We start from the raw sequence: 23,698 nt of genomic DNA, 5'->3' as shown, positions 1-23,698 counted from the left end.
TTTTTCTTCCCTTTTTTTTTTTTTTTTTTTGCGGTACACAGGCCTCTCACTGTTGTGGCCTCTACCGTTGCGGAGCACAGGCTCCGGTCGCGCAGGCTCAGCGGCCATGGCGCACGGGCCCAGCCGCTCCGTGGCACGTGGGATCTTCCCAGATTGGGGCACGAACCCGTGTCCCCTGAATCGGCAGGCAGACTCTCAACCACTGCGCCACCAGGGAAGCCCCTTCTGACCTATTTTTATTTCTTCACCAAAGCAATCAAATGCCGATGAAACTGACAGCACACATAATGCCTCTCCTTCAAGACCCAGATATGGAAAAGGCAATATGCGGCTATGCTTTTTTTAGTATGTACACTTTCATAATTTAAATATTTAACTTTTGTAAATAGGTGTTTCCCAGTGCTGAGGAATACTTTAGGCACACAATAAATATTAACTAAAATCAAGTCCAATTAACTTCTCAGCACACTAGTTTAAACACATACAGTCTATTATGTGCAGTAACAGTAAGATATTGCTGTAAGAACACTTTAGAAAAACTGGCACCCTTTTCCTCTAAACAAGGCAAAGTGGATTCAGCCCCTTTAGGAAATTGGGAAGGGTGAAGGCTCAGGAACAAGAATGCCTGTACATTCAAACAAAATGCCTAGCCTGTCCCTGAGCCCTGGGAACGTGTTTCTTCATGTCACTACTCTAGATTGATGAATATTTGCTACATTTTTGTGGGCTGGTGGGTTTAGCTGATTTTAGCCAGAAGGCCTCTATTCTATACTATCTATGCCAGTTTCCACACTGAAAAATTATAAATGTATAGAGATCTACTTAATTAAAATAATTATAAAACTTTTTTAAAAATGAAAATATTCCAGAAATACTACATGAGATCAAAATGAAGTATAAGATTTAGTCAGAGCTGAAACTTCCTGAAGACAAAGTGAAGGTGAGGAGAGCTTGCTCTTGGGGCTCTGCAATAAAGGAACACACTCTTTCCATCTCTGTAGATATCTCAGCCAGGATTTTTGCATTTTACTCTGACAAACATTTAATTATTCATGTTGGCCATAATTTACCAAGGCTGGTTGGGGATGGGGAAAAGGAGGGGAGGCATCTGATTTGTGTCACTGAGAATAGATCTGGAAGTATAATATTAAGGGGGGTACTATCTAATACAGATCTACAACATCTCATTAAATACATAAAAAGATCAGTATCCTGTTCATTACAAGAAGGAGAAATACTGTTCAAATTATTCTTTTTTTTTTTTTTTTTTTTTTTGGGGGTACACGGGTCTCTCACTGCTGTGGCCTCTCCCGTTGCGGAGCACAGGCTCCGGACGCGCAGGCTCAGCGGCCATGGCTCACGGGCCCAGCTGCTCTGTGGCATGGGGGATCTTCCCGGACTGGGGCACGAACCCATGTCCCCTGCATCGGCAGGCAGACTCTCAACCACTGCGCCACCAGGGAAGCCCTGTTCAAATTATTTAAGCAAAAAATAGGGGGAAATACCTGTAATACCCTCCCGAGATACATTTCTTTATTCCTTTGATCATCTCTTGATGTGTAATTTTAAACTCCCTTCCCGGGAAAAGAAGGGTGGCCATGACAGCAGCTTTAGAGTGGGTATGAATCACAGCACCTGCTCCTGGAGGGGGAAGAATACATTTACATGCTCAGTGAAAACTAAATTGCACCTTTTAAAGAAAAAAATATATACACATAAACACACACACTTATTTGTATATGGCTTTGGACTTGTTTTTCTTGGCATGGAATAATAAGTTGGCAGCGGGTAGGAGGGGAGAAAGGAAGATGGGAAAGAGAACTACTGATAGAGAAGTCAGAAAGAAAAAGAAAAACAATTAAGCTTTATCCAGCATCAGGACAATGCACGATACTTTATACGTGCTCAAGAAATATCCTTTAGATGGTCTGAAGTACAACTATAATGACTGTGGAGATCATAATCATAATACTACTACCACTCAATTAGGGATTCCTATGTGCCAGGCACTGGGCAAATCCCCTTTATAGATGTTATCTCTTCGTATCATCACAACAACCATCTCCCCCATTTAATGGTCAAGGACATGAGGCTCCGAGATGTTAAATAATTTGTCCATGTTTATTTAACTACGTTGTCCAACTACAGACAGTAGTTGAAGAACTTGGATTTGAACCCAGCTTAGTCTGACCCTTAATCACCAAGATATGCTTCATAGTGTAGGCCATATCTTAGTAACATAAGGGGATGGTAGGGATTTTAAGATACAGATGCGAGGGATTTACCTAAAAAAGAATTTGTATGCTATAAAACTCAGTAATGGCTATTTTTGCAATGGGAAGTTTATTTAGCTTTTTGCTAGGAAAGATTCTTCATGCTGTTAGAATCTGTTGCTGAAGTTTCATCCTTTCAGTAGTAGCTGATAACGTCTGGGAACAGCACATGGCATGATTACTAACTCTATATTGATCTTATTCAGGGGCTATACTAAAGCATGGTCCTAATGACTTCATTGCTAAGGCTGAGCCAGCACTTCAGTTATACTTTCCTACTTTCACATTGTCCTTCCTCTAGGTTCAACCTTTCCAGGTTGGTTTGCTACCACAATTTCTGGGAATTAAATTAAGAGTCCTATTTTTATCATAAAGTAAATTTTTCAAAAAAGAGGATCACTCCTACTGAAGTGAAGAAAAGGGCATGATTTTCCCTCATTTGTATTTTGATTAACTTCTACTACAAGTTCCCAGAGATATAACTCTGAACTAAGCGTAGGAATTGGATTGTAAATATAATATTTAGTTGGTTAATTTGACAATCTAGTGGAATCATATTGATCTAGGTTGGAATTCTGGCCCCAATACTCACTGGCTGTTTATTTTGGGAAAAATCTTCCCAGAGCCTCTGTCCTCTCATATATAAAATGAAGTAATAATGGACCTCCCACAGAGGCGGATGTGAGGACTGAATGAGTTAACATATTTAAAGTCCTTGCACATAGCAGGTATTCAAGAACTGTGAATAATTGCCATTATTTACAGGAGCCTACTCTGCAAATATTCTTTACGTTGAATACATTTTCTGCCTACCTCTCATTGTGTAAGCATTCATGAAAAGAGGAGTACACTGGCTTTTTTTAAGATTCTTATATGGTGGAGGTCCACTTATGTCCTGTTCATTGATGTCACAAACAAACATGTCTTCAGGCTATTTAGAGGGGGAAAAAGAAAAAAAGAAGGCTTATACAATATCAATTAGAAATGTCCCCTTTCTTGTGTGTGTGTGTGTGTGTGTGTGTGTGTGTGTGTGTGTGTATACACAATTCCATTTATACATAGTATATATAAACAGTGCTAATATATATACATATTTAACTCATATTTTAAATATTTATATAATTATAGTTTCTCTCTCAAAATTTTTTCACCATTTTGAGAAATAAAAAAATGTCTTCTACTAATAAAAATCATCTCAAGAAAGTTAAAAAAATCGACCTTTAGAATTTGAAGAAAAAAGTGATATGGAAAATTTAATGTGCATGTAATGATGTTGATGTCATTTCATCAACTTAGTTTCTCAGCTTTGCCGTGTAATTCCACAACTATATTTCAGAGAGACTATATAATCATCATTTTAGAATGGGTGTTATAATTTTTTTCACATTTCATAATATAAGAGGAAAAATACAGAGTAAAATTTTCTAATCCCTTGAGAAACTTAACTGGTACTCAGAAATGTTAATCTCGATGACGTACTCTATTTTTCAAGTTCTAAGGAATTATGTAGATCCACAGGTTTTTCCTAGTAATACATGCATATCTCTGACTTGTAACCTTCCTTTGCCAGGGTTTATTACAAACTACAGTATAAATGTTTTATTAATGAAGCACTATGCCTTAGACAGAATTAAGTATTATGTGCTTGTTTTAACTCTCTTCTGGGTTTATTCTAGCATTAATACAGAATGGTCTTCTCAAAATGTTGAAACAAAGTTTTATAACTTTAAATTGAAAGAGCTTTGCCATTATTAAATATGAATCAGTTTGGTCCATTTGAGACCACCAATCTGATTACCCTATTAGCCTGATAAAGATGGTGTTATAATGCTGCAAAGTTAGAATCATTTTTTATTATGACTTAAGATTGCACTATTCACTTTTGCCCTCTAGAGGCTGAATGAGAATTCAAAACACCTGATTGCAAGCAGGATCCTTACCACCTTAAAAAAATGTAATAGTTACTTACCAAATGTTTGTTGATTAGTTATTTAAATTATCACAATATAACCTCCCTTCAAAACTAAGATTTCTTCTAATATTAATTCCATTTCACAAAACAATAATCAAGTAGAGAAGAACAGACATTTGGGTTTAAGAGGTATCCCTTTACCATACCTGAATGCGTTCCTTTTGCACTCCTGAAGGAGCAATGTAGATTTCGTTGCTGGTAACACAAAATACAGAAATTGGTATTTATTTTAACTCTAATGTTCTGCTTTTGCAAAAAGAAAAGTGTACCCTTGCAGTCCAATCATTAATGATCTTTATAAATCAAGTCATACAAATAGCTGCTTTATTTAATTAATGGTGTAGGCTGTATAGAAAGAATACCAAATTAATTTTATAATGCTGGTGACACAGTCAAATGTTGATAGTTGCTTTTGTTACATTTTCATATATATTTCTTTATTTCCTTTTATGGTGCAAAATCAATGGTAACCAGGCTTTTATCTGGTTAGGGGAAATAAAAATCTGAAAACATAAGTCTTTAGCATCTTTAAGCATGAATAAGCAGAGTTTATCTTACTATACATGGAACACAGTTATTCTAAAGTCCAATCAGGGGAAATATGCTCACTTGGAGTAGATCTCTGCTTGCAAGAAATCAGGGTTAATTTTATTGTTTGAAATGCTCTTATTATAAAACATGACGCTCAGAGACCTCTGCTGATGGTTTGTTAAATTACAGCATTAACACTGGGCTACTTTTTGGGTGGAACAGTATATGCTTCCTAATTGAAAAACACTTCTATCTTGTGAAAATATTTGGTAACAAAGCCAGAACAATTGCAGAAAGTTAGAAATATAAAAGGCATGGCTACATCTGGAGATCTCTGTGTTACACAGCACATTGTGCTAAGGGAGATGCTATAGCAGTACCACTTACCACAAGGTGCTTTCAAACTTGCTCTGGTAATTAATCTAAAATCTTCTCTAAATTCTCTCCACCCTCAACAAAGGTCCTTTGGCTCATGTGTCAGTTTCAGTTGCTGACAGAGGGCGTTAAAGAACTGCCACATAATGCAAATGAAGGAAATACCAGCACCTGCACGCTCCAGCTTCTGCCACTGAGGCATGGACGTAGGGATACTGAATAAATATTAACTGTTTCCCAGTGAAAATGAGGATGACTGCCTATATTGAATTGAGCTGTCAAAGTTGGGGTTACTAATAAACCTATAGACTTGGAACTGAAAAAAATTTAAGAAAGTTCCCTTAAGGATCTACTGGTAAATTAAGGTCTAGAAAATAAATGCCTGATAATGGGAGTGAAATCCAAAGCAGAGTAAGCTTTGTTCAAGCATTCATTTTCACAAAGTACCTATTGCTTTAGAACTTTGTTGCATAAGAAAACCATAAAGTGGCACTCCTCTGGAACCGGTGGGAATGCATAGGGATCACTACTGTTAAAACGGCCCCTTATAAATATCAGGGATCCAAATCTTTTGTCCTCATGTAACATGAAAGAGACTCTAGAATCATGTGTGGTACCTAGTCCAGTCACCTCTTTATGCAGTTCTGGGAACAGACTCAAATAAAGTTCGAAACAGTCTGCTGGTAAATAAACTCCACCTACGAAGTGGGAAAATCCAGGGTTTTTATTCAGTTTGTTCAAATAATTTGGTATGCTAAGTGTCTTTTTTTTTTGGCCATGCCGCATGGCTTGTGGGATCTTAGCTCCCGGACCAGGGATTGAACCTGTGGCCTCAGCAGTGAAATCGTGGAGTCCTACATTGGACCTCTAGGAAATTCCCTGGTATGCTAAACCTATTTTTATTACTGCCTTTATAAAATGGAAATCAGTTTAGACTTTGATCAACTTTGAGTAATTAAAAGATTAGCTAAATAGGTTTTAGAAAAAAGTATACCTACAAAGAAGGAGATACGTGGATAAAAATATTAATACAAAGATGACAGAGCTTTTATTTTAGGAGGGAAACATGCCAAAGACTAAAAGTGAAGTATTTACTTGGTACTGTAAGCCACAAACAAAAGCATTTTGAGTTTCAAGGTATTAAGTTTTAGAATTTATTTTCTCCATACTCCCTGCTCTTTCACAATGTGGTGAGCAGGTGAACAAAACCCAAGAGTTTATAATACATGTTCTATTTTTATTTACTTAAAAAAAATCCTTTAAACCTTACTATGATTCAATTATCTTGTCTACAATATAGGTTTATTAATTTTAATTCTAATAGCATAGAACAGGATTAGTGTCTCTGACACATAAAAATATAATGCTGTGAAAGACGGGAAACCAGCCTAAGCATAATGGCTGCTTAGTATCCTGGAATTGCCTTGATTACTGTTATTTTCTTGGTCCTCCATTTCTTCCTTCTGATTTAACTGTTATATGTGTCTTAAGCTATCTTTTTTTGCGTGTGTGGTACGCGGGCCTCTCACTGCTGTGGCCCCTCCCGCTGCGGAGCACAGGCCCCGGACGCGCAGGCTCAGTGGCCACGGCTCACGGGCCCAGCCGCTCCGCGGCATGTGGGATCTTCCCGGACCGGGGCACGAACCCGTGTCCCCCGCATCGGCAGGCGGACTCCCAACCACTGCGCCACCAGGGAAGCCCAAGCTATCCTTTATTATATACATTTTTGGCACCATACACCAGTAGCATAAGCTGAACTGATAGTAGCCAAACCTTGGAATCAGTAATAATTTCATATTCCCCAAAGGGCTTATTGCTAGAATTATTCTGGAAACACAATCTATTGGGTTTGTGCTTCATTCCAAATTTATTTGCTCTAAGCATCAGATAAAGAAAACCAAACTTTCACTAACATGAGAATAATATTGCTGATAAAATTATTGATACGGGTCTATGAAGTCATTTAAATATTAGGGAGAAAATTCAACGTTACTACAAATTACCCATTCTACTCTGTAAATCAAAAAGTTAGAAAGATTCCAAATACGGTGCCATAAAACTGTGGCTGTCTTCGCCTGTGACCCCCAGGAGGCTCCTCACCAATTAAGAAGCTGAGGAAAAAGCATTTTACAAACACAATGCAACTTCCCTATAAATTGACTGTAGTGCCATAAAGCCGATTAATTTTAAGAGGTGCCAGTGAGTGTTTTAGGGTGACCACACATAATTTTAGTGCATGGTTCTACAAAGAATTTTAGTTTTACAAAGAACATAGTCTTTTGTGTCTTTATGATCAAAAATATTCCCTCTTGAGATCTGCAATGGTCCCTTACCTGCATTCTATTAACTTAGCTGTTTTTTTTGAGCCAGTTGGAAAAGTTATTTTAACTCAGTTTGGTAGAAAGCTCTTTTGTACATATACAAACTATTTCTTCAAATGCAAAAAAAAAAGCAGTTAACTAAAGGCAATGTTTAGAATATAATTTATTGTAAGTAATACAGGTGAGAAACCAAATTACTAGGACTCAACTCCTAAATGAATAAATGAAACAACAAGTGTTGTTATTATAGGACTTTGCTGTGAACAGATCAACTTGAAAGTTTTGGCAAAATAACTTGAAAACCTGCAAAATGCTGACTGACACATTAGCACTGGGTTGATGGTAAGAGAGGACGCACGTGACGGATGTCCCATGTATTGATACTATGTGGAACAGAACGTTTCCAGACTGAGAGCCTCCCTACACATGAACTGTGACATTTGTTGACTAAGGGCTCTCCTGTCATTTCCCACAGTTTAATTAATATTTCATGAATTCCTTGGCAATTTGAAGCAGATGAAATTTCAATGGCATCATCTTGTGGTATGTCATAAAATCCCCTTTGTTCAAAATGTTCTGATTATATTTTACATTCCATTCTTTTCTAAACAATTCAACATTACATAAATATTGTAGTAATCCAATTTTGTTAAAGAAAGTGAATTAGGATAAAGAAATAAATCAAGTTACTCAGTTTTAACATTCAGCCTCCAGACAATATTATTCCTAAAATATTTCAGGAGCAAATACATTAATCCTGTTCCAGAAACACTTAAGAGAGTGAGATTCCACAACCTCTATTTTCATTGTTAGTAGGTTACTTATTTCTTCACCCTCTTAAAGGAAAGACAGTGAGTAAGTCTAAAGAACAATTAACTACTATTCATTCCTTCTGTTTCAAGGCCAGTACCTCTTGTTTTGTCCTGTGAACAACATGGACCTGCAGGTGCTATGTCCATTAATAATGATACATGCATTTAGAAAGGCATATTGCCTTTTTTTGGACTCAAAAAAATGTAACTGTTAGAATTTTAGGTGGTTAGTAATCTATATTTAAGTGACTTTAAAATATGTATCTGAACCTTTGAAACAAATCCTGTCTATCCAGAGGGGACCCTTGGTAGTTCCAGACATATGAACATACCCAGCAACATGTTATTTAACGTTGGTACTCCATGGACTGGGGACCAAATTATTCTGATTAGAAATTATGGTTCTTAAATCCTTAAATATTTATTATATCTGCAACATCTGCACACTTATTCCATTCAGTTATGCAAATACCTATTTCTCTATTTAGAAACTAAATACCGTCAGTATCATAAAACTGATCATCGGTTGTTCTTTGTACGTAATACATGTTAGGCTCTCTGTGGTCTACTTATATGGAGAATTCTCAGAAATGAAATCAGCCAGAAACTTACCCATGCTTCAAGCTAATTCCTCCTCCGGTCCCAGTGACCCAGCCCAAATGGTAAAACTGTTTGCAGAGCTCTGGGATCAGGTATTTTGGATGTTCCTTGTCCTTAAAAAGAAGAGAATGATTTCTAAAATAGACATTATTTTATCAAATGACTATTCTAGATGATATCTCTATTAAGAAACCAATTTAAGGAAGTTTAAGAAAATCTACCATAGAGAGGGTACGGTGAGGGAGAAAATTATTACAAAATATATTTTGTTTTTAATGTTTGGAATGTGGATCTACTATATTATTTTGCAACCAGGAATTATTCAGGGCTATACAGTCTAATATTATGGAACAGGTTGCAAGAACAAGGTGGAGAAATGCCCAGATTACATTACAAAGTATCTACTGAAATGGCTGGAATAAAATAGGATCTGGTGCTGAGAGGAACATGCTTCAGTCTGTCCAGAAAATTTCTTTACACATAACATCGTATTCAATTAAGGCATGATATACTATGATAGTTATTTGTTTATTACCTGTGTTGGTTCAATTTTATTTTTATTCTAAAAATGTCCTTTGTTTCATAGCAATTGTATTGTTTTCTCTTATTACAAAAGCAATATATACTTATTATGGAATTATAAAGTCAAGAAAATAATATAAAAAGTACTCAGAAACAATCATAATTAATACTTTCTAGGCCCAATCCTATGAAGATATATGTTGGGATAAACACTGAGCCTTACTTATTTATTTATTTATACTGAGGTATAATTGACATAGAACATTATATTAGTTTCAGGTGTACTATATAATGATTCCATATTTGTATAAATGGTGAAATGATCAGTATGATAAATCTAGTTGAAATAAGAGCCTTACTTTTAAATGTCTAATGATTACTTCTTTAGAAAACAAAACAAGGCATTTCCCCCTCTTTTTTAAAGCTAAAATTAATGAAAACAAAAACTATAATAAAGAAATACAATGAATTCCATTTTGGCAGTATAATATACAACCCTTACCTTGAAAACAAGTAAAACTGCTGAATAAGTCATTCAAAAAATATTTCAAAATATACTGCTGAGCTGGCAAGAAAATAAGGTTTCACAGCCATAAAAGAAACAAGAGTGAGTCTACCTGGGAGGGAAGTGAGATCCAAAGCCCCAATTTCCCTGAAGGTATTTGCAAATCTCTGGTGACCTCTTCAATTTTGATAGCTATGCATGTCACTAGAAACACAAGATAAAACCTTGGGTGTGCTCAGAATAGGGCATCTAATAGAAAATCCCTACATACACACGGGACCCCAAGGGGCTATACCCTCCAGGTGAACGTGAACAAGAAGTAGCCACACTGTGCAGAGAAGCACAGCTAGCAAACCTGCATATATAAATCTTGGCACTGGGTAAAGGGGAAAAAAACACCTTTGAGTCCAAAGAGGGATTATTATTGAACAGACTAAATTTTCAGCTATTTAATTGGATTTCTGAAATTATGATATTTTCCCAAATTCACTGTTAATATTTTACATACACATTTTTATTTTAGATAAATACTACGAATGATCATTTGATGGAGTAGACTTAAATATATAAAATTAAAAACATAGGAATGTTGACATTTTTTAAAAGTTCTGATTGAACACAGGCTTAGGAGTTAATGGACACAAAGGCAAATCTATATTACACCATTTATTGCTTACGTGACCTTGGGCCTCAGTTTACTCATCCATTAAATGAGAACATTATGAGGATTAAAATGAGATATAATGGATACAAAGCATGAAGCACAATGTGTGACAGTCAACATTCGTTTCCTTCCCATTTTAACGAGTTAAAAATTCCTGAATTAAAATTAAAAGTAAAGTTATATTGGTCTTTCTTATATCTTTCCTTATGAAATCTAGCCAAAATTACCCATGCCCTGTATAATTTGCTATTTCCTTTTTTAGGGATAAAAGTGATATTTTAATTACATATTAAATTACAGCTAATGAGAAGACTCCTGCAGTTTTCCAATCCTCAACCATCAACTTGCAGGGCACGTTGCAAACATTATAGAAAACAGTCTGTTATTAAGGGCCTCCCCTTTTTCCCTTTTGTCTTTCCAGTACTGAGGTATTAGAACAATTAGCCTGCTTCATGCTACAGGAATAACAATGGTAAGGCAGCTGTTGTTAATAAAGTTTCATTCAATCGTTCAAACCCACAAAATTACAATTTCAAGAAAAATAATCACTTAGCAGCAGGAACCCACAGAGATATATTTAGTAAAAATGCAGTCATTTAAGTTATCCAGAATAATAAGAAAAGTAAAAATTAAAATATGTATTTTAATAAGAATTCACAAGAAAGAAAAGGTTTAGTTAGTATTTAGCTCTTCCCTGAATGTCAGTATTACTTGTCTGTTATTGTTAGGTCTGTTAGAATAAGAATTTTGAAAGACATATCTAAAGATGAATTACAATCAACTTCTTACAGTAGAGGTTCCATACAGTGAGGAAGAAACATTTAACAGTATTTTGTATATACTTTCAAAACACTAAAGCCTAAACAGTTTTTGAATCAATACTTCATTTCCCCAATTTTTCAATCTAGTTATTTTAAGGAAATCAGCCTCCAATGTCACTGAGATACCTGCTCACAGCCAACAATGGCTCTAATCCCTTCCCCCACCTTTTCTTTCAATTTAAGCATAATAGAGGCATTATTCCTCAGATAGAGGTTTTCCCAAGGGACTCTTACAAACATAAAACGAACACGTGTCAAATGTATTTAGCCCATCAATTAAATGAGGGAACCAAAAGGATGATACAACGGTGTCCAAAGAGAATTCAAAACACACACACATAAAAATAATCAGGAATCCTGGATTTACAAATAAATGATATAGAAAAACTGGACAATATCCACTGCAGCAATAAGTTGAATCTCTATAACACGACTTGCCTTCCTATGAAAAATAATCATCTGCATTACTGTCAGCATTCGACAATTCACAGACCTGTAAAATAGCGTAAAGATAGCCCCAAGACACCTAGTAGTCTTTTTTGATCATTTCAGTCTTGCAGAATTTTTCCTCGCACTGGCCTAAGAATGGACTGTATACAGGCACAGTCAAGGTGTCAGCATTTTCTCTGTCTCTGGTCTTTGTTTCCTTCTGCACTTCTGATTCATTCTACTCTTTGCATACTGGTTTTCTTTGCAACTTCACCTCCACTCAAAGCCCTATTTCTCCCTCCTACCTTCACTACACTTAAAAACTCTTCTTACGGGGCCTCCCTGGTGGCGCAGTGGTTGAGAGTCCACCTGCCGATGCAGGGGACGCGGCTTCGTGCCCCGGTCCAGGAAGATCCCACATGCCGCAGAGCGGCTGGGCCTGTGAGCCACGGCCGCTGAGCCAGCGCGTCCGGAGCCTGTGCTCCGCAACGGGAGAGGCCACAACAGTGAGAGGCCCGCGTACCGCAAAAAACACAAAAAACAAAAACTCTTCTTACCAGTTAAGCACTGACTAGAAATCAGAAGACAAGGAGTCTGGCTTTAGCTTTGACCCCCACTACAGCGAGTCTGTGACCCTTTCTGGCTATCAGTGTCCTTATTTTAATAATCTGGATCAGTGATTCTTAGACTTCTGAATTTCAAGACCGGTTCTTGCGTTATGCGGGCCTCTCACTGCCGTGGCCTCTCCCATTTGCGGAGCACAGGCTCCGGACGCGCAGGCCCAGCGGCCATGGCTCACGGGCCCAGCCGCTCCGCGGCATGTGGGATCCTCCCGAAACGGGGCACGAACCCGCGTCTCCTGCATCGGCAGGCGGACTCTCAAGCACTGCGCCACCAGGGAAGCCCTGTTGCTGTTTTTTAAATTTTAGGGACTGACATAAGGTTACCAGTTAATGACACTGGTTATATTCAACCATCCATTATTATATTTTTCAAAAAGGAAAGTGCATTTTTAACAGAGTAGGAAGGATAATGTCGGAATGAAACATATTTCTTTAAATGAATGCAATTAATTTTGTTAAATTCACTTTACCATCATCCTTATTTTTCTTATTTTGCCAGAACTGAGTAAAAGATCCCACGGACACATATTTGGGGAGGGTTAAAGTTATCTTTTCCTATTTGGTCTCCTTGCCTACAATTTCTCCTTTTTCTTCTCCAGCTTACCCTTCACTCTATTATTAGTACTAAAATAATAACACTACTTTGATCGCTGAACTCCCTTCCTCAAATCATTTAATGTTCAAATATCAGCCCCTGGGTCTCTTATTTAAGTCCATCTGCTTTCTTGCTCCAATTTAACTTTTCACATATTTTCTTTCACTTCTTTACATACATCTCTCAGTTCTAGTCAACCTAGTTGTGGTAATCAACCTCCAGGATGGCTCTCCCTGCTTCCTGGTATTCACATCCTCATGTCGAGTTCCATCCCACATTGTACCGGGCTGGTCTGTGTGAAGACAGACTAAGACGTGACAGTATGTCACTTCTGATGGCAGGTTACTAAAGCCTACAGCTTCTGCCTCGGTTGCTCTCTCTTGGATCACCTGCTCTGGGGGAATCCAGCTGCCATGTTGTAAGGGTACTCAGCCTATGCAGAAGGCCATAGAGCGAAGAACTGAGGCCTCCAGCCAATAAAATGTGAGGAACAGAGGCCTGCCACTAACTCTGTGAGCTTGGAAGCAGATCCCAGCGGCAGTCAAGCTTTGAGATGCCTGCAGCTCCAGCTGACAGCTTGACCGCCAACTCATGAGAAACCTTGAGCCAGAACCTTGAGCTAAACTCTCCTGGATTCCTAATCATGAGAAACTGTGTGAGACAATGATTGTGCATTAAGCCTAAGTTTTGGGATACTGGCTGTGCAGCAATAGATGACTAAGACACATTTTCTTGCCAGCCAAGAATACATCTTTTTCTCTTTGCACTGTTATTGCTCATGCTGGATCTCCAATTATCCCACCTCTAGCTGTCAAACTCTTGCTTGTCAGCCTTTACACCAGGCTTCCTACCTACTTCCCCTATGATTCCTTCTCTCATCTTCTCCGCAGGAAGTGATACTTCCTCAAACTCTGTGCCGTGGCGTTTGCACTGTGTACCTTTTTTTGGTGTCTATTATATAGCCCTCTCATTCATTCATTCAACAAACCTTTACTGAAGGCCCTGAAGAAATAAATACGAGTAAGAGAAAATCCTTACCCTTGAGGGCTCAAACTCTAGTAAAGAAGTTAACAGCTGTGAAACGACAAAGCAATATATAAAACAAGATGGTCCAGGGCATTATGGGAACAGAAGCTACTGGTGGGAGGAGTTGGGAAAAGCTTCATAGAGGAAGGGATGCTGAGCTAAGTTTTAATGAAGGATGGCCAAGTATGCAGGTAGGTGAAGAGGAGAAAGGGCATTTCAGTCAGAGAGAACTCTGAGTAGTTGGAACCGGAATTAGGTTCTATGGGATGGAGGGGGGAGGGAAAAAGACTGTAAGGACCTTTCACCTAAGGACCAACCATCTATGCTATAGATGGTTGATAACTGCTGAGTAGTTTTAAGTAGAAGATGAATAGGATCATACTTTGTTTTTGAAACGTATCTACAGTGGCAATAAAGAGAAGAGGCTGAAGCGTGACAACCAAGGAAGCAAAAGACCAGACCAGAAGAAGAATGTGGAAATAATTTCAAAATGAAATTGTAAGGTGGTGATGGTGGAGATGGATTTGGAAGATAATTGAGAAGTTAAAAAGAAAGGGTGGGCTTTGGGTGAGAAGACTGAAAAAAAGGAAGGCTTAGAGGAATTCTAAGTTTCAGCTGGCTGAGTAGCTAAGTGGGTAGTGATACCAGTCATAAGTATTCCTTGAGTGTCTATGTACCAAGCACTTCCTGGGAATTCAGCCATGAACAAGACAAAGTCTCTGCACTAAAGGAGTTTATACTCTGGGGGTAGTTTTAAAAAAAATGATGTCGACTGAAAAAAAATGCACAATGTGCCAGTTAAGTTTAATTGGGGGCAAAATAACCCGGGAGGGAGCCTCTCAGCTCAGAGGAACTGCTCCAAAGCGGTGGGGTGGGGGGGAGGTCAGTAGAGACGTGATTTTAGTGAAGGGGGGTTACATGGAATCAAGCACACATTTTGGCAGATGGCTGCTGCTAATCACAAGAAGTCTGCCGCTGGTCACGAGGAGATGTCTCCATTAATCCTTTTAGTGCTTTTCTAGATATAAGATGCAAGAAATTGGGCTCATAATATGTTCTCTTAAAAATAACTATCTGAAGTCCTGTTCTTCCTTGAACATATCATTCCTACCTCCTCTTTGACCTCCTTTCAGGGTGTGTTGAAGGTCAACCACTCCAGTAGATGGTGACCTTAAACCCTGTAGAGGCAGACAGTGTGCGACAATTTTTAGTTGGCAGTGAAAAGAGGAAAAAATAAATAAGCTGTAATAAGTGGGAAAAAGGAAACAAGGGACTTTGCTAATCTGTGTTAAGCCACTTATTTGCACAAGATAGTGGTTAACAAGTATTTCCCAGTAAAATCTGTCATGTTACTACTTTTTAATTGGGGTGTTCAGCCCCGAAAAAGAATAACAGGAGGAATAAGGACTTTCCCTGTCTCTAAGCAAGGCTTCCCACATTCTAATTGTTTATTCGTCTAGCTCTCCTCCAGACCGCAGGCCATTGTCTTAATCACCACCCTGAGCACGTGGGTGTTCCATAACATTCTTAGTGCGCAGAAGTGAATGAAAAGTTATGTGCAGCCAGAGGGTGGATTTTCCTTTGACTTCTGCTTAAGGAAAAATCCTCTTTACGATCATCCCATAATCAATCTAAACCTAGACAGGCAAAGAGCAACTATGCAGATGAAAAGTGCCGGCTACAGTCCGCAGATCTGGCTCGGCGTACGTTTCCGAGTATCTACTGCGCGGCAAACGTCGGGCTGGTCGCCAGGGCGCAGAAAAGAAGCTCGAGAGCACAGTCTTAGCTTCATTTCCACTCCAGAGCTTCACGTTTCCCAACTTGGTCTATGTTCATGTTAAGTTGTTTTGAAACACACACGAAAGACGCCCGACGCTCTCCTCCCGTTATTTTTCCCTTTTCAACGTTTGGTGCCCAACCCCCGCCATCAAAGAATCCCAGCGCTGGAAGGAGGCCCGCCTCGGGGCCCGGGGCCTCAGGTCTGCACGAGGAACCGGAGCGGCGGCGCGCGGGGGTCGCGTCCGGACCGGCCTGAAACCCCATCCGACCTGCACCCCGCTTCCGCCGCAGCGCCGCGCCGGCGGCTCGCCTCCTGGGAATACTGTGCATCGGTGGCCCCGCCCCTACCTGCGCGCGACACTGCAGTGAGCAACAGTCTCCCTCCGGAGCGTAACAGCTAGACATGGCCCGGACGAGGGGTACCCGCGCCCTCCAACCTTCTCACGGCTTTGCTTCTGGCGCTCCGCCTGGATTGACGCGGCAAGGGCCGAACTGCAATCAGGCGGCCCTGAGGGCACCCCGGGGGCGGGGCGGACAAGGCGAAAGGCGGGTCTGGGAGGGCTTCGCTGCCTGGAGACCCAACCGCGGAGCCGCCTGATCGGGAGGCGGGGCCAAGATGTTGGAGGCGGGGCTAGGAGAGCTTGATTCCAAGGCTCAGAGGGGTGGCTGGCGTCCAGGGGGCGTGTCCAACAGGGTGGGAGGCGGGGCCTGAGAGGGCCTTGATGACTGGGCGATCAGGCTGTGCAGAGGGCAGCCCGGGAGAAGGCCGGGAAGATGGCGGCCTCCTGGAGGCTTGGCTGTGATCAACTGTTGCTGCGTTGCCTGCTGGGCTTCTGCCGAAGCCCAGGGCTGGTTAAGGGGGCTCCTGGGTGGTCTGCCGGCCGTGGAGCTAGTTGGAGATGGTTTCACAGCACGCAGTGGCTGCGAGGTGAGTGGCTGGGGCTCGCTCAGCTTCTGTGTATCTGAGCAATGGGCCTGGGGCTGGAGCTTTTTGATTGAAGGCCTGCATCTGGGTGTGAGTTGCCAGGGGCTCACTGTTCCCTTGGCTTTTTCTCGGGGAGGAGTCTGCTGACTTGGCCTACTGCATGCCGCAAAGGGCTTTTGGGGAAACTAAGAGAACTTGATTCCGTCCCTGGCCGCCTGGTTGATACGGCTTCTCCGTGACCTTGCCTTGGAATTTGGGTTGTGAGGCATCTCTCGGGCCTTTTCCCAGTCACATTTCAGGTTTCTTTAGAGTTGTTAGGTTGACCAAGTTTGTTGAGATTTAAACGTCACCGTTAGCCGTTTTTATTCATTCTTCTGACCTGTCTCTATTGGGAGACCTTCGAGGCCACTTGGGTTGCTCCACGCGACGACTGTGGTAAAGGACCCAATTTGTAAATGTCCAGCCGTTAGACATAGGTCGGGAAGAATGTTTAACCAAAACATGAGCCTGAAAGAGTGAAAATTTAGGAGGGGAATCCTACCAAGAAGGTGTCGACTTAAAGACATACAACATAAGAGTTGTGAGTTTAAGTTTTATTCAGCGGCTTACTGGCGATTATAGCACGGGAAACAGCCACTCAGCTCCGAGGAACTGCTCTGCAGAGGTAGGGGGGGAAGCCAGATTGTATATGAATTTTTTTGTCTAGGAAATACATACAGTCAAGCATATATCTTGGTAAAAGATTACTGCTAATCACAAAGAACAGATATCTCATGTTAATGGTTTTAGTATATTTCTATGAACAGGAAGATGTAAGAATCCAGGGTCATTGAAATTCTACCTGAGATATGCTTCGAACTATCTAAGGGCCTGTTTATCCAAAGCAGAGTGCTTCGTCCTGAATTCCTCTCAGGTCGCACTGTGGCTGGGCAACTTGAGTGGGTTATTACTTAACCCTTGTAGAACTGGATAGTCATTGAAATTCTTCTTTGTTCACAAAACTTATTATAGAAAGTTGTCATTAAAGAGTGGTATTGACACAATTAACATAATTCTTACAGTGTTTAATACTATGTAATATAGTGTGCCTGGCATTATTTTTCTTCACATGGGTGGCGGGCAGGTACTGAGTTTATTATTACCTGCGCATCATTCAGTCACTCCACAGGATGAATTGTAATATAAAAAATTAGGTGCAGTAGGCATTGCCTACATATTCTGAGCTACTTGAGGCTCAGAAAAAAATGTTACACGAAGTTAATGTTAAGATGAGTTCACTGAGATTTTAAGATCCAGTGATGAGACTTTTTTTTTTAATAAGTGATATATTCTGGTAATATCTACATTGTGAAATGGTATTTCAGCAACCATCATTATTTTAAATAAGATACTAAAATGCCAGACTGTGTGTAAAGGATGGTAAGACCGTTTAAGAGTTAAAGTATATGTCACTGACCTCTCTGTTTCTAAGATGATATACTCTTAAATACACCTTATTGTTGTCTTGAGCATCATTTGCCTTTACAAAAAAATGTGTAAATCCCCAAACTCTTATGCATGTGTTCATTCTTTTCCTACACTCTTGAGTGGTGATTTCTTTTTGCCCTTGTTCCAAGATTGCAGAATAAACTGGGATTCATGTAGAATTTAAATTTTATAGTTTAATACCAAGAAGACCGATATTGCAAGCTGAAACCTCTTCTGAAGTGTTTGGTTTATTTCATCCAGAGAAAATAGTTCTGCAGCCATTCTGACATACCTTACAATTCCAGCAGGGTCTTTATAAATGTATCATTCAGTGCTAAGTGTATGAAGGAATCAACAGATTCTGTAAACAAAATGGAGTGTATGGTGACTCTTTTTATTTTTTGTACTTGCTAAGCAGTACATTTACTATAGCTGGTGATCTACTGGATACTTTTCTTCGATCAAGGCCTTTCTTGTGTTAATGAAACATTTCTAGGGAAGAATTAAAGTTGGTAAATTTAAATTCAGGCGAGTTTCTTTGGGAATCTACTAGCACTGATTTTTAGAGGGGAGTAAACTTATTTGAAAACTGATAAAAGCTATACCACTTCTTCAGAAAAATGCATACATGCAAAATTTTGTATGTGATTCTAGGGAACTTGTAGATCTCCCTGTAATTTATCTATAAATGCCACCTAGTCTCCAGGCTATTACCATGAACATTTTGGTCATTTCCTACAGAAAATAATTGTGCTACTTTGCAAGGGTATTTGCCATATCTGAGAACAAGAAAGGCACATTTTAATATAGGGGTTCGAACTATAAACAAATGACTCTTGGATACATTTACACAAGTGACTACAACAAAGGCAGTAATTTGGAAATTTTGATTCAGATCTGGGTTTGGGTTAAGTTTGTGCATTTAGGCTCCTCCGATCATTCACCTTTACCTAAACATCTGTACTTCTCTTTCCTTTCTTTGCTCATATTGTTCCTTCAAATGGAGTGACCTTCCTTGTGGTTTGAAATTTTTCTTGTTACTTCAATGCCACCCTCTTAAATCTTTTTACAGGCTCCTGGCAAGGGAATCGATGACACTCTAGAAATGGGTAATTTGAGGAGAGTTTTATAAGTGACTGTTTTTGTGAATTTAGGGTGTAGAGATGGTGCTGTACTAATGGGCTGTTTTTTTGTATTTTTTTTTGCGGTAGGCTGGCCTTTCACTGTGCGGCCTCTCCCGTTGCGGAGCACAGGCTCCGGACGCGCAGGCTCAGCGGCCATGGCTCACGGGTCCAGCCGCTCCGCGGCATGTGGGATCTTCCCGGACCGGGGCACGAACCCGCGTCCCCTGCACCGGCAGGCGGACTCCCAACCACTGCACCACCAGGGAAGCCCTAATGGGCTGTTTTGAGTAAGGTGCTGTGACCACTCCTTGGCTTGAAGAGGCATGGGAAGCGAGCACTTCCTGGAACTGGGGAGGAGGGAGCCTGTGGGAGGACCTCTGATGGAGCTGTGCCCTTCAATTAAAGGATCCAGTCAGGCCAGGCAACCCTTCAAGGAGAGGGCTGGGGAAAAAAATGTCCTGACCTCACTCTTCTCTCTCCTTTCAGTCTCCTGCTTATTCTGCTCATTGGCAGAACCCAACTGGAGGCCAAAGCAAGGAGACCTGTTGATGTGGCCCATATAGTAGTATGGGGGAGGGTTGATGAATAGATCTGGAAGGGCAGATGGGAGATACCCCCCCAACCCACCTGACTTACCCATCAGTCATTACACTTTATATTGATGCCTCAGCTTTAGCACTGATACGATCAAGTCCTGGCTTGTGTGTGTATGTATGGTAGGTCTCATGCTAAGAGAGGGGAAGAGAGCAATTGTAGTTTCTACACTTGGAAGAATCAAATGTAGTTTCCTTGGATTGTTTCCCTAGGCCAGTGCTTTGCACAAGAGTAAGCACAGGCTCTTTATAACTGACCTGATTTTTAATGGGATTTTTCTGTCTACATTTGAATAGCTGAATAGGAATCAAGTCTATATAGGCCTCTGGGGCCCTTTTTTTTTTTTTCCCCCCCCCCCCCAGTACACGGGCCTCTCACTGTTGTGGCCTCTCCCGTTGTGGAGCACAGGCTCCGGACGCGCAGGCTCAGCCGCCATGGCTCACGGGCCCAGCCGCTCCGCGGCATGTGGGATCTTCCCTAACCGGGGCACGAACCCATGTCCCCTGCACTGGCAGGCGGACTCTCAACCGCTGCACTGCCAGGGAAGCCCCTGGGGCACTTTTTATGAAAGAAAAATGTTCCTTTTGGAGCTGTGGCATCTAATTTGGATTTTTGGGTTTTTTTACTTGTACTCCTAACTCGAGTCATCCTTGACTCCTGACTTTCATATGCCACATCCAAACTATCAGAAATTCTTGTTGACTCTACCTTTTAAATGTAATCTGACCACTCCTCACCACTTCTGCTACCAACTAGACTGGTGCAAGCTACCACCACCTCTAATCTAGATTATTGCAGGAATGTCCCAATAGATGTCTCTACCACCACCCTTGGCCCAGTACAGGCCATTCTCCATGCAGTTTTCAGAGTGCTGCTTTTAAATTATAAATCAGATCATGTTACTCCTCTGCTGAAAACCCTTCAAGAGCTCCTCATTAAACTCAGAATGAAATCTGAAGTCCTTAACTGTGGTTTACAAAGCAGAATATGATATGAATCCTCCATCTCTCTGAGTTCAGCTCTGACCATGCCTCCCCTCACACTCACTCCACTCCAGCACACAGGCTCCCTTGGTGAGTTCTGAACATACCAAGCATGCTCCCTGCACATTCTTTTTTTTTTTTTAAACTTTAAAATAATTATTTTTAATTTATTTTTCTTATGTGGGTAAACATACAATTTATTTTTTTTATGTTCTTTTTTAATATTTTTAATTTATTTATTTTTGGCTGCATTGGGTCTTCGTTGCTGCACGTGGGCTTTCTCTAGTTGCGGCGAGCAGGGGCTACTCTTCATTGTGGTGTGCAGGCTTCTCATTGTGGTGGCTTCTCTTGTTGTGGAGCATGGGCTCTAGGTGCCTGGGCTTCAGTAGTTGTAGCACGTGGGCTCAGTAATTGTGGCTTGTGGGCTCTAGAGCACGGGCTCAGTAGTTGTGGTGCACGGGCTTAGCTGCTCTGCAGCATGTGGGATCATCCCGGACCAGGGCTCGAACCTGTGTCCCCTGCATTGGCAGGCGGATTCAACCACTGCACCACCAGGGAAGCCCTCTGCTCATTCTTGTGCTTGCTGTTTCCTCCGTTTAGAAGGCTCTCCATCAGAGATTTGCATGGCTTCCTCCATTCAGCTCTACTCACTTTGTCAGAGGACGCCTTCTCTGATCAAACAATAAAATAGTTCGTCTACTGCAACTGGTCCCCTTACTTTCCTTTCTTTTCTTAGAAGGATCTGGTCCTTAACATGCCTTTTCAGTCTCTCAGGACAAGTGTTCTAAGTCAGTAAAGAACAGGTAACATGTTCATGGGTATCTTCACTTTGTATTTAAAATCCCATTATTTTAGCTTTTCTGCAGGGTTTATAGTTGTGACCGTCTCAAAGCATGTGCAGTTTTTCTTCTTTTCTTTTTTGTAAATTATAGCCTTGTGAACATAGCCACGTCTGTGGAACTGCAAACAAGTTCAATTTTTCTATTGTGGTTATTTATTTTACTCGCTCGAAATTTTTTTCACGTCTTTCCATTGCTATTTAAATAATGTCAAACCCATTAACTAGGTATTAGAGTGTACTAGAAGGTACTATGGCTACCTACTATAAGTCAGTAGTCCCAACATACTTTTTTTAACTTACATGGCTTACTTTTCATTTTCATTACGTTCTACTCTTTACCCAAACTAAGCTGTAATTCCCACCTCTTTATTAGCATATGATGTTTCCCTCACCTGGAATATCTCTGCTGGTCCCTTACCTTGTTTTATTTGCTCAGCAGATTTTTTAAATTAAAAGTTATTTTTTATTGTAAAATATATATAAAATCTACCATTTTAACTATTTTTAAGTGTTTAGTTCCAGGGCATTAAGAGTGCTCACATTGTGTGCAGCTATTACCACTGTCTCCAGAACTTTTTCATAATCCCAAACTGAAACTCTGTACCCATTAAACAACAACTCCCCATTCTCCCCTCTCCCTAGCCCCTGGTAACCACTGTTCTACTTTCTCTGTGAATTTGCCTCTTCTAGGTACCTCATAAAAGCAGAATCATAAAATATTTGTCTTTTAGTGTCTGGCTTATTTCTCTTAGCATAATGTCTTCAAGTTTCATCCATGTTGTTGCAGATATCTGAATCTCATCCCTTTTTAAGACCAAATCACATTTTATTGGATGTATATACCACAATATTTTGTCTATGCATTCATCTATCCATGGACATTTGGTCTGCTTTCACTTTTTGGCCATTGTGAATAATGCTGCTCTGGACATGGTTGTGCAAACACCTGTTCGAGTTCCTACTTTCAGTTATTTTGGGTGTATACCCAGAAGTGAGGTTGCCTGATCAAATAAATGGTCATTCAATGTTTAATTTTTTGAGGAACCATTGGGTTGTTTTTCCACAGAAGCTGCATTGTTTTACTTTTCCACCAACAGTGCACAAGGGCTCTAATTTCTCCACATCTTGCCAACACCTTGTTTTCTGTTTTTTTGTTTTTTTGGTTTTTTTTGATAATAGCCATTCTAATGAGTATAAAGTGGTACTAGCACACAAATCAAGATTCCCTTTTTTGAACAGCTAGAATCTCGACTCAGCTCTTTGGCATTCTCACAGCATGTTTATATGCTACCCTCTAGTACTTGTGTATTTGTCTTGACTTCCCATTTAAACTATAATCCTTTGAGGTCAACATTCTGGTCTTATGTGGGTCTAAGGCTAGGATAGCAGGAGCTCAGAAAGCATTTGCTGAGTGCCTAAATTTACCCTTTAGCTTTGGTAGTCAATTTGACAGTACCACAGAAAGTCAAACATTTGCCAGTGACATTAATGAGAGTTTGGTTTTCAAATGTGCAGTACAGTTAAAAGAGAGTTCAAGTGTTAGTGTACTTTAGCACTGAGGACAAGGCTGGATAAGGTAAAGAGTAGAAAGGAAACCTTCATGTTTAGATTGGGAAGGTGAAAGGAACCTGTGAATCCATCGCTCATTACCTGAGGAAGGAATTGTAAAGTAGGATATTGTGATACATCTGGCTGTCTGGCTGTGATACATCCAACTGTCTGGCTGCCTCCAGAGTCTACTCTTAACCATTTCTGTGCTGCCTGTTAATAATAAACAGCTAACATTTTTGAGACTTACTTTTTGCCAGACCCCATTGTAATGACTTGGCATGTGTAACCTTATTTAGACCTTACCAAACTCTTTATTTTACAGAAGAGGCAATCAGAGCACAGAATGACTAGGTAACTTGTAGGTG

At 40.2% G+C, this 23,698-nt stretch overlaps 1 protein-coding gene across 1 annotated transcript in view; it reads right to left on the bottom strand.

Annotated features, from left to right (window-relative positions):
• APIP (APAF1 interacting protein) overlaps nucleotides 1-16,455 on the bottom strand; it is a 19,955-nt gene extending 3,500 nt beyond the window's left edge. Inside the window, exons 1-5 of the mRNA XM_007468065.1 lie at nucleotides 16,197-16,455; nucleotides 8,897-8,997; nucleotides 4,392-4,440; nucleotides 3,087-3,204; nucleotides 1,506-1,641 (exon numbers count right to left, since the gene is read on the bottom strand). Coding sequence (XP_007468127.1) covers nucleotides 1,506-1,641; nucleotides 3,087-3,204; nucleotides 4,392-4,440; nucleotides 8,897-8,997; nucleotides 16,197-16,253 — 461 coding nt within the window. The 5' untranslated portion in view covers nucleotides 16,254-16,455. The remainder of the gene's footprint in view (nucleotides 1-1,505; nucleotides 1,642-3,086; nucleotides 3,205-4,391; nucleotides 4,441-8,896; nucleotides 8,998-16,196) is intronic.
• Between the last annotated feature and the right edge of the window lie 7,243 nt (nucleotides 16,456-23,698).

This window comes from Lipotes vexillifer, unplaced genomic scaffold (assembly GCF_000442215.2).
Source record: "Lipotes vexillifer unplaced genomic scaffold, Lipotes_vexillifer_v1.1 scaffold451, whole genome shotgun sequence".
In the NCBI taxonomy this organism is placed as follows: Eukaryota; Metazoa; Chordata; class Mammalia; order Artiodactyla; family Lipotidae; genus Lipotes; species Lipotes vexillifer.
Note: the sequence above shows the minus strand (reverse complement) of the source record. Positions and strands in the feature narration are given on the sequence as shown.